General features: G+C 37.5%; 1 protein-coding gene across 4 annotated transcripts in view; it reads right to left on the bottom strand.

Annotated features, from left to right (window-relative positions):
- The window catches only part of ppp2r3a (protein phosphatase 2, regulatory subunit B'', alpha), a 307,995-nt gene that overhangs the window by 136,104 nt on the left and 157,803 nt on the right, over window positions 1–14,088 (bottom strand). For 2 of the 4 annotated variants that reach the window (XM_048542153.2, XM_048542154.2), the window contains one exon: window positions 5,750–8,448. The exons of the other annotated variants lie outside the window; for them this stretch is intronic. In XM_048542153.2, the coding sequence (XP_048398110.1) occupies window positions 5,750–7,876 (2,127 nt within the window). In that variant the 5' untranslated portion in view covers window positions 7,877–8,448. The remainder of the gene's footprint in view (window positions 1–5,749; window positions 8,449–14,088) is intronic. 4 annotated transcript variants of the gene reach the window in all.

Here is a 14,088-nt window from a genome sequence, read left to right as displayed (position 1 = left end):
AGTGGATTGAAATGAGCATATTTCAGGTATTATTGAAAAAATATATGGCCTGTTCTTTTCAAGAGTCAGGGTGAATTTAACAGATTCCTCCATGCTATAAACCCTGTACAGGACAATTTCACTATGATCCAAATAAATATGTCCTCGAACATGAACTTCTCTTGCGTATAAGCTTCAATATTATTTGTGGTCAAAGGTCAGGATGCATTACATTATCTGGCAAAGCATACCAACACAGCCAAATGTCCACAGATTGCTTTCTATCAAATCCACAGGATTGTTGAGATTCTTGAATTCTTCCAAACCATCTCTGGTTATTTGGATTTTAATGTTCAATTGGCTTGATAATGAAGTTATATCAGCACTGCATAGATCACATTGTCTAATTGGTGGAATAAATCTGTTTGCTAGATGATTATTTCTGTTTGGCTCCAAAGGCAGCTACAATATACTGTGGACTACTTTGTTAGACTTTGTGTCCTTCATAAATTAGGGATAACAAGTGCTTGAATTTTGGACACTAATTAAAAATGACTGCTGAAAATCATAGAAGCAAATTTCAACTGATTTAGCTACATGTAAACCTGTTATAGGTTAACACAGTGTCCTTAATTTCCTGATAAAGATTTTTACTTTTATTGAAGTGATTTTTGAGCAGCAGATTCAAATCCCTGTAATTTAATTTCATGGAGAAATGAAGATATATTTCATTGTATTTACCAGGGCAAAGCTCATAGAATGGTCTCAAAGTATACCACAATTAATTCGGTGACTTTTGTGAATGTGAGTGATTCCTATACTGCAGCACAAAACTGCACAACATTAAATATATTTTGTAGTAAATCTGTCCACTAATGCTTTTACCCACTTCTGGAGAAGGTTGACTTGGACCTAGGTTTCCTGACTCACAGGGAAGGGCATTACTACTGTACCACAAGAGTTCTGTGCAATATCAGATTGTAGGTATTTTCTTGTTGGCGCTTGAGGCAGTACTTGTTCTTCATTATCGGTTTAATGGTGAATTCAGCTCATTAACAGTGTTATTACACTGCAGCTTACAAAATTGCATTTGCTGTTTCTAGCCCTTCAACAGAAAGTGAATCAGTGTATTTTAACTTTTGCCCAAGTTTACCATTAGTCAATTTACTTGAATGTTACTATGTACTTGGTGACTGAAAATTCAAAATTGGAGGCCTAGATTTTTTTTTGAGTGTCGTGTGCACAGAGGCAAGAGAATGACTGCATCCACGAATCCAACCTTGAAAAAAGACTGATTATCTGGATATCATATAATCCAGGGCTTGCTGCATTTAGTCGTTTAGTCATGGACTGCATCAATATCTGAAGAGTTGTGAGTGGTGCTGAACATTCTGCCATCATTGGCAAACATCCTCCCTTATGAACTTATGATAGAGGGAAGGTAACTGATGCTACATGGTTGGGCCAAGGGCATTAACCTGTGAAATGCCTGGAGAGAAGTCCTGGAGCTGAAATGACTGACCTCCAACAACTATAACCATCTTCATTTTGTACCAGGTATGTCTCCAACCAGTCAGAGATAGCAAAAACTGCAGATGCTGGACTCAGGGACAGCACAGTATGGTGTTAGAGGAACACATCAAGCCAGGTAGCATCAGAGCCGCAGGAAAGTTGACATTTTGAAGGGTCCTGACCTGAAATGTCAACTTTCCTGCTCCTCTGATGCTGCCAGGCCTGCTGTGCTCCTCCAACTCCACACTGTGTTGTCTATGTCTTCAACCAGTGGAGAGCTTTCCCTGATTGACACTGACTCCACTTTTGCCAGTGCTGTTTGATGTCACATCCAGTCAAATATGACCTTTATGTCAAGGGTTGTCACTTCTGCAATTCAGCTCTTTTGTCCATGATTTAACTAAGACTTTAATGAGGTCAGGGCCTGAGTGTCCCTGGTGGAACCCAAACTGCGCATCAGTCAGCAAGTTATTGTTAAACAAGTTGATAGCATATTGATGCCACTTTCCATCACTTTGTTGAAGATCACAAGAAGACTGTTAGGACAGTAACTGGCTATGAGGGATTTGTGTGCTTTTTGTGTACAGGAAAAACCCAGACAATTTTCCAACTTGTTGTGAGGATGATTATGTCTTGGCTTTACTGTAGAATTCTACTAAGAGTTTGGGGAGACAATAATCAATCAGCAACTAATCTACAAGTAGTTGATAATCCCTTTAAATAGCATTGGTGAAGACAGATCCTTTATGCTGCAAAACACATATTCAACTTCACAAAATCAAGAAAGGTTATTGTTTGGCTAGTGAAGCTCCAAAATTGCAGCACTGACATCAGTTTAAGGTTGTACACTGATAGTGTCATAATATGGTACCTTTACCTATCTGGAATGTTGTGCAATTTATGGCAGAAGTATCCATGTGTACAGCAGATGTCATTTACATTACCCGACATTGACATCATTGTGTCCAATTGTGCACATAATCCATATTGCAAAAGGCAGTATAATGGGATAATGTACTTTATTAGGGCATATTCACTGCTAAAAACTTAGTTCAAGATAAAACATTTAATCATCGGGGCATGTTGGTATTGTTGACAAGCATTGTCATCAGTTCTTTAATCCCTTTACCGATATTTTTTTCTCTCATTGTCCACCAACCCAGCTGAGAATAGTACAAGCTTGCAAACTAAAAGCACCTGTGTTCCCAGCAGTTTAGGTTTTATAGTGAAATCCCAATGAGTATTTTAAAAGTTCGCAGAGAAAATCAATATCTGATGATTAATACATCAACTTTGTGTTTCTGTGGAACAATGTTGTTTAGTCATCTCAAAATGAGAATCCAAAGAAATAAAAAAATTAAAGAATTACACTGAATAACTATTTGAAATTTACACACGTCTAAATTTGTTTGAAAATCTGAAATCCATTAGAACATGGTGCTTGTTGAATTGATGGTTGGTGTTTTAATTTGTCTCCAATTGCAACTTTTTACGCAGATCTTAAAATATTAAAAATAATGAAAATATTTAGCTCCGATTCTACTTTCAACTTTTCCCCATACAAAGAGACATATTAAATGTGTCAAGATTTGCAGCAATATACACCTGAAATACTGCAAACGATTCCATCAACATGAAGACTGCAAAGAATCCTTTGAAAGTCAAAGTCAATATCTTCTACCGATGCAATAACTATTCCCTCCTTATGTTTCTTTGAAGTTGTCACAGTATCAATGCTTAAGCCAAACTAATATCTGCTGCTCTGAGTGATATTCCTTTAATGTTTATACTGGAATTTATTCAATGAATTGAAATTAACAATTAAACAATAAAAGCAGAATGAGTCACAGTCAAAAATTGACAACTTGAGGAAGATTTTCGTCTCTCATCATTCGTCACAAATTTAAGAATGCCTGTATGAATAATTGTTTGATACCAATTAAACAGGTTTTCCACCAATGTGGTTAAGAAATCCTCAAGCAGTTTAGTAGCCTGTGTGAAGGATGGACAGCTTTTGAAGACACATTTAACAATGAGTCACTATTGACAGCTAATACTGTGTGCAGTAATGTGATGCTTCAGTGTATGTTACAAGCTAAGTGCAGAAAAGAAATGGTTTTACAGATGTGCGATTAACAAAGTAATGCTGGCTTTTCTATGTCTAAAAGGAGATGGTGCAATAATATGACAATAATAATGATTGCATAATGAAAACAAATTCTGCTTCCCTCTCAAAACTTTATATAATGAGACCTTTCAGTATGAAGGTTATCTATGAAGACAAGCTTTTTTTGGTGGCCATTTGGCTCAGTCAGACAGAAGCTTACTTGAACTTATAAGTGTGGGTCACTACATATAAGATTGTTGAACTGGACATTTAGAATATTTGAATGCAAATCCAATGCATGAGTTAGTAACAGTTTGCATATGAGCTACAATAATGATCTGACATGCCTCACTGCTCCTTCCATTAACAAAATAAGAAACAATTATGCAATAAAGGAAAGTTTTCAAAAAGCAATTTAAGTTATTCAGTCATGAGATGGATGACGTTGGTACAGCAAGCATTCATTACTCTTTGCTTGTCATCCTGAGGTGGTGGTGAGCCTTTTACTTGATCCTCATCAACTGATATTTTTTGTATGACTGACTGGCTTGCAAGGCGAGTAAATGTATCACCTAACATTGATCTGATACTCCCATAACATTGGGTGTCATTATGGTAGCTTTCCAACTCTGAAGAACATAAGCAACTATCTGAAGCTGCATGTTCATTTTTATCGATCCAAGCCTTTTGTTTTCAATTCCTAAACTGCAATGGTGCAATCTGAACTCGTTTCTTGAGGCTATCAGTTCAACAAGCCATGAAATTACACCTCTAGTAATATAGCAACTACACTCCAGTAACTATGCTACCTGTTCATGATCTTATAGCCAAATTTAACACATGTAAAATTTGATGCATTTTGTACTTCTAAAAAAATAGTGGAAAACCCTGTTTGGTGTGCAAAAATCCCCTCTCAAAATTTTGTATGATTTTGATTAGACTATTTTTTGACTAATATAACACATAATGAATACAAAAAAGGAACAAGAGTAGGCTACTGGCCTCTTTGAGCTCATTTCACCACTCAATAAGATTATAGCTGAAGTAAACCTTCACAATGATCTGCAAATTTAGTTAATTCAGAAAATTTCTGTTTGAGCACAGCCAGTCAGTTCAATTGTTACAAAGAATTAATTTTAATTTTCACTAGAACCAGAAGAGGACTTTCCATCTTAATTCATTCAACTATTGTGGGGCAAAGGGTGGGAGGATTGGCAGTACAGGAAAGGGATTGGTACAAAATAAATGTTGGAGAGGCAGTAAACTGTTAATGCCACACTTAAGTATCTTTTGCATTGAATGATATCAGAAGTCAGACGGAACGTAAACCGTTCAGTTTCTACAACAGCCATTGACCAATTTCACCCTGACATGTCATTCGCAACAGTCACGCTAACTCACTCTTTTCCCATTTCCTCTGGGACAGTTGTTCAATGCATTGATGCGCATTTGAAGTACACTCTTATATCTTCGGACATCTTTAATTTTGAATAGAGATTGAAGAAGTACTTCTATTTCTCAAATGATTCTTCTTCTACTCAAAATAAAAGAGCATATTTCCATTCTATACCCCAGAAGAAATTAATCAAACTCTTTCAGTTTTTGCACCAAGATGAAATTCTAAAGCAACCTAGCAGACTCAATTACCAATTAATTTGTTACAGTTCCATGGATTAGCATGATCAGTGACCTCTGTACTCTAAAAATTGCAGGAGTCTAGTGGCTATATATAAATCAGGAGTTCCAGGTCTGAAATAGAAAGAATTCTGGTATGTTCTTGGAAGGACACAGCATGATCCTCACTTGCAAGTTCCACAAATGACTCTGGATAACACGCTACATTCAAGTTTAATATTCAAGCTTTGAAATACAACATTGGTTAACATAATCAAGTGAGTCAGTAATGATCACCATCAATTCACTGGTGAGTGCAACAAAATCATCAGAGAGAGCAACAAAATAAAAATAAGCTTTCCAAAGTGTTTGTTTATGTATGGTGAAAGAGAGCATCACTCAATCACTCAAAATAATTCTGAACAAAAGAATGAAGGAATGGAGTCGTTTTAAATTTCCCCTTGCTGATATCCGGAGTAATTTGAAATTATGTGAACCTTAACAAATGAAGAAGACTTTATATAGTTTCAGTCTTACCTTGATTACCTCTGGTGTCTGTTGAACCGATAGGTGTGAGCCTGTATCTTTATTTACGATAGGCGATGCAGAGTGTGCAGATTTGCAAGAGTCAGAAGCCTGTGATAGCGTATCTTGGAGTATCCGCATTACTTCTGTTTCTCTTGCCAAGATACCCTTACTACTCCCATGTTCAACCAACTCCTGAGCAAAGCCCTCAATACTCTCCAAAATGCGTAAGAGCAAGGCTGCATCATCCTCTTCATTTTTGTTATTTTTAGTTTCATTAGTTCCATTTGTGGAGGAAGGCAATGGCACAGTTTCACTGGATGGCACTTCTAAGTGTTTACTTCCTGACTCAGTGGTCAAGAAATTAACTTGTCCTGATTGTTCACTATAATTCTTCATGTCAATATCATTGTTTCGAGAAGAATCATATTCATGCCTGGAGTTTATGGTTTGAGAAAAGGATTCTAAATCCATCAGTAGCTTTTCAATGTCCTCTTGTTGCATTGCCTTATCATTTTCTAATTTAGTTTTTGCTCTTGTTATTGAAGTCTCCATGGAATTATGGTTTTTACTTACATTTTTTAAGAGGCTGGGAAATTCAGATGTTGGCTGTACACGCAAACTATTTTCTCCCAAATTATCACCCATTTTAATAGTATCATCTCCTGCTCTCCTGCAAATGTCAGGAGAGACCTGTTTTTGAGGCTGAAGATATTTTTCAGCCATTTGAAATCTTAAGTAATCCTTGTCTCTTGATTTCTGCTCCAAAACCTGATCAAAGTCACAATCCTCTTGAATATAAAGAGGCTCCATTTGTATCTTAGAAATACCATCAACATTCCTGGACAGAAATGAATCTTGAGAGGAACAAGTGTCAGAGTGATTTAGTGGACTTACATGAGGTAGTACTTGGGATTGAGTTACAGCAGTTGAACTATGTTGTTGGGTACCATTCTCTTGATGACAGCCATTATACGAAGGGCCATAATCATTTTCCATAGGCATCTTACCATTGCTGTCGGTAGATTTATGGACAACTGGAGTATCGACTGAAGGAAGAGGTAGATTGATAGATAGGGATGGCGATGCCTGGACAACATCCTCATATCTGGGTGGTTGATCATTCCCAAATGGTGGATATGGCATTTGCTGCAAACTGTGCAGGCTGTTTACCAGTTCAGCGAGATCATGCTGATTGCCCCGTCCAGATAACCCATGTTCAAGTTCAAAAGGCAACTTCTTCAGGTAGCTTGAGAGTCGTGCCATCACATTTTTGTAGATTAGATCAGAATTATTGCTGGCATCACTGTTATCATTGTTATGGGACTTGCTCTTAATGCATTTCTTAATTATCTCTGTACATTTCTTTAGGTCTTCTGAGCATTTCAACAAAATATCTAAGCAAATCCTTATGTCCTCTCCTGAATCTGAACTATCTGCTTTGTGTTTTCCTAAAAATTTGGTGATGAAATTGTCTTCTGAGAGGCTTTGAAGGTATAGCTGTGCGGCATTGGTGATATTTTGTTCATGTAATGTCATAAGGTTCGGCTCTTTTTGCTCAAAGGCTGATTTTTGTGCAAAGCCAAAAGGTGGACAGTTTTCATTGCTGCCAACATGGCTGTATATTATATCAAAGTCAGCAGATTTTCTGCAGGACACATCTGGTTTTACTTTTCTTCCTTTCCTGAAAGTCACATGGCTTGTAGGGCACTTCAGTTTTTCGAATGAAAACTCTTTAATTTTGCCACTGGCCAGATTGATGGCATCACCGGTGATGTCTTTTAGATTGGATATACCTTGTGTACCCATTCCCTTTTTGACCCTGGTAGCACCAGGCAGAAGCTGGTGCCCATCGTCAGTAGCGATGTCAGCAGAAGCTGCCATGTTTTCAGCAGTTAGAAACCCGTGGGTTAAGTCCTGCACACTCGCCAACCTTGGGTTGGAAGAGGGAAGGGGTGAATGACTCAGCAGCTCTGAACAGATGGCATGGTGGATCACATTGCAATCAATGCCAGCAGCATTCAGGAAGGCTCGACAGGACCCATTACAGTAATGTACAGTATGCTGGAAACGTTGATCAATTAAAATGCTGTTATAAGAGTTCACGGTGCTAACAACAAGTCTGTATGTTGCTGCCATTGTGGAGAATTACAGGAAGTTAGCTTCCACCTGTGAATCAGAAGGTGACTTACAGCTTTAGTTGCATTAACCCATTAAATAGATCGCCATGACAGTTCCAATTGTGTCATTCTCAGCAGAAATCTAAATATCTTTAGTATTTTCCAAGAACAAATCAGGTTGTAACTATTGATGTAAGATCTAAGCACTTGGCTCTCACAAGCCTTTTGAGGCTTGGAATGAGATATGTGGTCAAACTGCAGCTGGTATTACTGTGTTAGTCAAGGCCTATCTGAGTCAGAGGATCACATGTCATTGGGCAATGTTATCTGCTTCATTTAGGAAATTGATGTAAAGTTCACGGCAGTCAAGGTGTCAGTATCCATTCTCAATCGGTGGCCATATGGCCTCGACACAGGCCTGTCAAAGCATTGAAATGGCATCACAATCCAAAAAGAGACACTCAAGCATAAATAAATCTTGTCATAGGATGGAGTCACCTGCTGAGTTCCAAATGTGTGCAGCAGATGTGCTTCAGGATTCAACAGACGTATTCAATGTTAGCAGAATTTCTTGCGTTTCTCAAGGACCAACTGGAAGTGGGAGAAAAAGAGAAGCAATAATGTGACTTAAGAAATCATGAATTTACATGAGAACAAAAATTGAATTCAGTGTTTCATTACTTAATGATGTCAGTGCTAGTCAAGCCAAATTTGACATTAGCTGTGAAGGCATCCAATTATCTCGTCACTATTGTAATTGAAATATATTTCTCTAAGTGCACTGATATTGCTAACAGGGAACAAGAGAGAGATTTACATTGCCGTAAGTGAAAAATAAGTGAATATTGTTTTTCGAATGCTTAATGATGTCAGTACTAGTCAATTCAAGTTTAACATCAGTTGTGAAGACATCCAATTATCTTGTCACTGTTGTAATTGAAATATAATTTTCTAAGTGCGCTGCTATCGCCAACAGGGAACAACAGAGATATTTACATTGCTGTAAGTGAAAAAAAAGTGAACATTGTTTTTCGAATAACAAATAATCATGTTGCAAAGTACATCATTGAATCACAGTCCAAAATAATAAAGAAAAGATCTCTGAGAACTGTGAACAAGAAGAAATAGGTTTTCATTTCTAATCAGCATTGAGTTATTTCTTCCAGTGAAGGGCTGGAAATGAAATTATGTGAAACAAAATTGGATAGGATGTGTCAGTATCTATCTGATAAGACAGAAATTTTTCAAAGCAAATAATACAACAGAAAGGCTCACATTGACAGTGGGTTTAATTCATTCAGAAGAGTATCCTCATACTATGGGGATTGAGAGTGCACTTCAGTACAAATTCCCAAAGCAGCATGAAGAACATAAAGTATTTCTAAATTGAAAAATAGCCTTATGTACAGCATAGATTAAAGTCAAATTACAGCAGAAACAGAACCCACCATTAGATGAACAGGCTATATAACATTTGAAAAGGCCAAGTAAGTGATTGTCATGCAGAGACAAGTGTTTCCAATGGCCCTGGCAATAAATCTGCTGATCAACTGATTAAAACATACTCTCACATTCCATTTGTAAGTGATTTGATGTTGGGCTTGATAACAGTAATATATATTTGATTGAACCGTATGGAGGGAATGGGCTGATTTAATTGGTTAAAATTGGCAAATGAACAAATGTTAGCAATTACGGAAGGGACGATGGCAGTGTTAGATGGTGTGGACTGTAAAAGGAGTTTAGCAAAAAAAATGCTTGAGGAACAATGTAAGCAGTTCATGACTCACTACAAAGTTATATCCTGGTGAGGAGAAAGGATTGTGGGAAAGGGATAAAGCAACTGTAGTTAGCCAAGGAAATTAAAGATAGGATCAACGTGCAAGAAACAACAAACAATATGGCAAAGATTAGTGATAACCCAGAGTATTGGGAAAGTTTTAATACACCAACAAAAAAAAAACAAACAATAGGAAGAAAATAAACTTGCAAATAGTTTAAAAACTGACAATCATCAGTTTTCTTGAAGACACTAACAATATTTTAAAAGTACCAAATAATTAATTAAGAGATGAATCCAGTAAATCTCCAGAGAAGACGTTCTATGGAAACTAATAGGATCGAAGACTGATAGGTTTCCTGGGCCTGACGTATTGTATCCTAGGATATTAAAGGAAGTAACTGCAGAGATAGTGGATGCATTGGTAGTAATCTTCCAAGAATCCATCGATTTTGAAAGGTCCCAGAGAATTAGAAAACTGTTAATGTAACACCCTCATTCAAAAAGGCAAGGAGACAAAAACAGGTAACTATAGGTAAGGAGACAAAACAGATAACAATAGGCTCGTGATAACAGAGCATTCAGAAATACATCATATAAATAAGCATGGGTCATCATGAAGATGAAATCACGCCTGGCATATATAGTAAAGTTCTTCACGAAGGTAACATGCAGGTTAGATAAAAGGGAATCATTAGATGTAATATGTTTGGAATTCCAAAAGACGTTTGATGAGATACAGCACATTAGGCTACTTCATATGCTATGAGCCCATGGTGTTCAGGGTAGTATATTAACACTGACAGAAGATTGGCCAACTAATAGAAGATACAGGGTTGGGATAAGAGGACATTTTCAGGATAGCAACCTGTATGAGTCGTATGCCACAGGAATCAGTGCTGGACCACAATTATTCACAATGGATGTGAATAACTTGGATGACAGAAATGCACGTACTATCACCAAGTTAGTGGATATGCAAAAATAGGTGGGAAGCAAGCAGTGTCTACTGAGGAATATACAGGCTAAGTGAGTTGGCACAATCTGTAATACGGATTGAACAGATAGAACATCATATGGAAATGTGCGATGGTATGCATTTTGACAGGAAGAATACAGAAGCTTACTATTATTGAAATTGGGATAGATTGCAGCACAGAGGGATTTAAGAGTCCTTGGGCAAAAATCTCAATAATTAGCATACAAGTTCAGCAGATAATAGTGAAGGCAACTTGAATGTTGGCCTTTGCATCAAAGGAAATGGAGTGTAAAAATAGGAAAGTCTTGCTGAAGATATACAAGGCACCAATTAGATCATATTGAGAATGCTGTGAACAGTCTTGGTTCCATTATCTAAGAAAAGAGATACTGACATACTGGAGGCAGTGCAGGGAAGGTTCACTTGGTTGTTCGTGGATGTGGAGGGATTGCTTATGAGGAGAGGTTGAGACGGTTGGGCTTGTACTCACTGGAAAGAGAGACAACCTTATTAAAACATATGTGGTGCTTAGATAGCTTGACAGGATAGGCACTGCTATTTTCCCAGTGTGGCATAATCTCAGAGTAAGGGGGCACCCTGTTAGGACAGAGATGAGGAGGAATTTCTCTTCTTAGAGAGTAGTGAGTCTGTGGAACACTTTAGAGTTCTAAAGGAGCTGGGTTTTAGGTATACTCAAGGTTGAGACGGATGAATTTTTAATCAATGAGGAAATCAAAGGTTATGGAGATAAAGGCAAAAATGGATTCAGATCAGCCATGATTTCACTGAATGGTGGAGCAGGGTCAATCGGCCGAATGGATCTCTGCTCCTACCTCTTATGGTCTAAAGCAATACAATTCATGCTGCATCTCTTTGATTATTCTTGAGTGTTTTTGCTAACACTAGTGAGCATCTTAAAATTATGTGCTCATTTTCTTCCACATGTATTTTGATTAATTCTATATCAAATGTTAAGTACCCTTCACAAGCTTCAGGTAATAACTTCAAAATCACAAATTCTTTCATCTTTCACAATTAGCAACATACAAGCTATTGACACCTGCAATGTTAATTTCTGTTAGCAAACAAAGACTTCAAATTAAAATGAAATAATCAAATACTCTACACTAACATGGCCCTACACTACACATATTGTAAATCTGCCCTGCAATGGTCAGATTTCAGAACACAGGTGATGGATGTATATCACAGTTCCTTCCCTTGGTTTAGGGCGCTATCTCAACCCAGAGCTATGACTTGCAGTCACACCCAGCTATCCATTACTCTCTCCACCTTGAATTTGCTGCAATATCAACTTGCTATCTTAAGAGGGTCTAACTCATGCAAAACAGATTTATCACTCCTATAAATGAAGTGGAAGAGATTTCCAATGAATGTGTTAAATGTTCATAAGCTTATATCTTAAATTATAATTTCACAACCCACAAAATTAATATTGGACACAAGACTTTCTAGTGGCTAAATACAAATTGTTTCACCTTAAATGCACAATAATGGGGACTTATTGCAGACTCCTAAGTGCATTGTGTGTGAGAGAACACATAAATAGCATTTCTACTTGTGACAATATGAGTGGCACAGTGGGTTAGCATGACTGCCTTACAGCACTGGGGACCCAGGTTCAATTCTGATCTCGGGCAACAGTGTGGAGTTTGCATATTTTCCCTGTGTCTGCATGGGTTTCCTCTCACTGTCCAAAGATGTGCAGGTTATGTGGACTGACCATGCTAAATTGCCTGTAATGTTCAGGGTTATGTAGGCTGGCTGGGTTAGCCATGGGAAATACAGGGTTACAGGGATGGGGAGTGGGTCTCAGTGGGATGCTGTTAGGAGGGTCAGTGTGGGCTTGATGGGTCAAATGGCCTGTTCCCACATTGTAGGGATTCTAAAATCATAGTGTGGTATTAAGTAGAGTCGAGGCTGCTCTAGTATCAAACATTTGAGGCTCTGAGATCAATAGGTTATTTTTGAAGGGAAGGGACGTGAAAGGAAAGCAAGAACAACTTGCATTTGCAACCTTTTACAGTCTCAGGACGTCATTAGCTTTAAAGCTAATTAATGTTGTGAAGTTGGGTAGAGTGTTTGTGGCTTGAAAGGTTAGAATTTGGTGAATGTAAAATGCTCGGGGGGAAGGCGTTGCATGGTCACTTTAAAAGATGATGTGCTTTTTACATGTTTAGTGATTAAAGATAATGTCTGTGAGCAGCAGCTTGAAAGTTTGCAAGTACACAGAGAGCACCCAAATTGAAATGTCTGTATCAAAAAGCCATTCAGTTTGCTGGCGAAGCAGCAGTTTTTACCAAGACAACAAGTTTTGAATTTAACCAATCAGTTCAAACCAGACACTTAGGTACCGAAAACCAATTAAAATTAAATCTCATAGTTTTGCCAACATAGGACCAATCCTTTTGTAAGAAATTGATATGACGTCAAGGGTATAAAAGAAGGGGCAGTTGGGCAAAGACAAGGGAGCTGACTGCCACCTGCCAGAGTTAACAGCCCTCAGCTCTCAAGACAGAATTACTGGTTCTCACAGACTCCTCTGAGACTTACAGAAAGCACCATCTAAGGAATAAAGGTACCCAAGGCATAACTAGTTAACATTCCTGAGAGAAGAATAGATGGAAAAGGCACAGAGCATTCCAGAACACATGTAACCTGGCTGTAATTTCGAGAGGCTCAATTCTATTTTCTTAATTTTATTTTGTATAAGTGCACTTTGTATTTACTGGAACAGCATACTATTAGAGTCATTTTTTATTTGGGAACAGTAGTTAGAAAGGATTTATTTGGTTTATTAATGGCTTAGTTAATTTATTCACTGTTTGAGTTAGGTAAATAAATTGTTATTTGTTTACTGTAGAGTATCAGGGGTTTATTGTATTTAACCACTCAAAGTTGCTGAAAGGCAGGTTACACCACTTTTCACACTCCTTTTACAGATTATAGGGTGACATGTTCTTCTTTGAGTGTTTCGGTTTTAGTTCTCAAAGGTGGGTCAACCTTCACTTTATAACATTAAGTATTTTCAAAAGGTATCCTATTATAGGGGAAAAAAAATCAAAATATTCACAAACTGCAAGTTCCAAAAAAACAGCAATGGTGACTTTTTATCAAATGATATTTAACCAGATATAAATACAAGGAAAATTGAATAAGCTTTTAAAAAATAATACTACGGGACCTTTATCACACTGGGAAAGCAAAGGGAGCTTCAATTGAGCATCTTATACAAAAGGCAGCATCTCTGACAGTGCACCATTTTTTCAATAGTGAACTGACTCTGCCGGATAACTTCAAGTTCATAATCTCATGACTCAAGAGGTACATGTGCTTGCAAGTGACCTATATTGATACGTGAAATGTGGCTTTGTAGGTAAACAGAAATGATATGTAGACCGGTCATAATCTCAGTGAATGATGGAAAAGGCTCAATGAACTGAATGGCATA

Source organism: Stegostoma tigrinum, chromosome 14 (assembly GCF_030684315.1).
Source record: "Stegostoma tigrinum isolate sSteTig4 chromosome 14, sSteTig4.hap1, whole genome shotgun sequence".
Lineage (NCBI taxonomy): Eukaryota > Metazoa > Chordata > Chondrichthyes > Orectolobiformes > Stegostomatidae > Stegostoma > Stegostoma tigrinum.
Note: the sequence above shows the minus strand (reverse complement) of the source record. Positions and strands in the feature narration are given on the sequence as shown.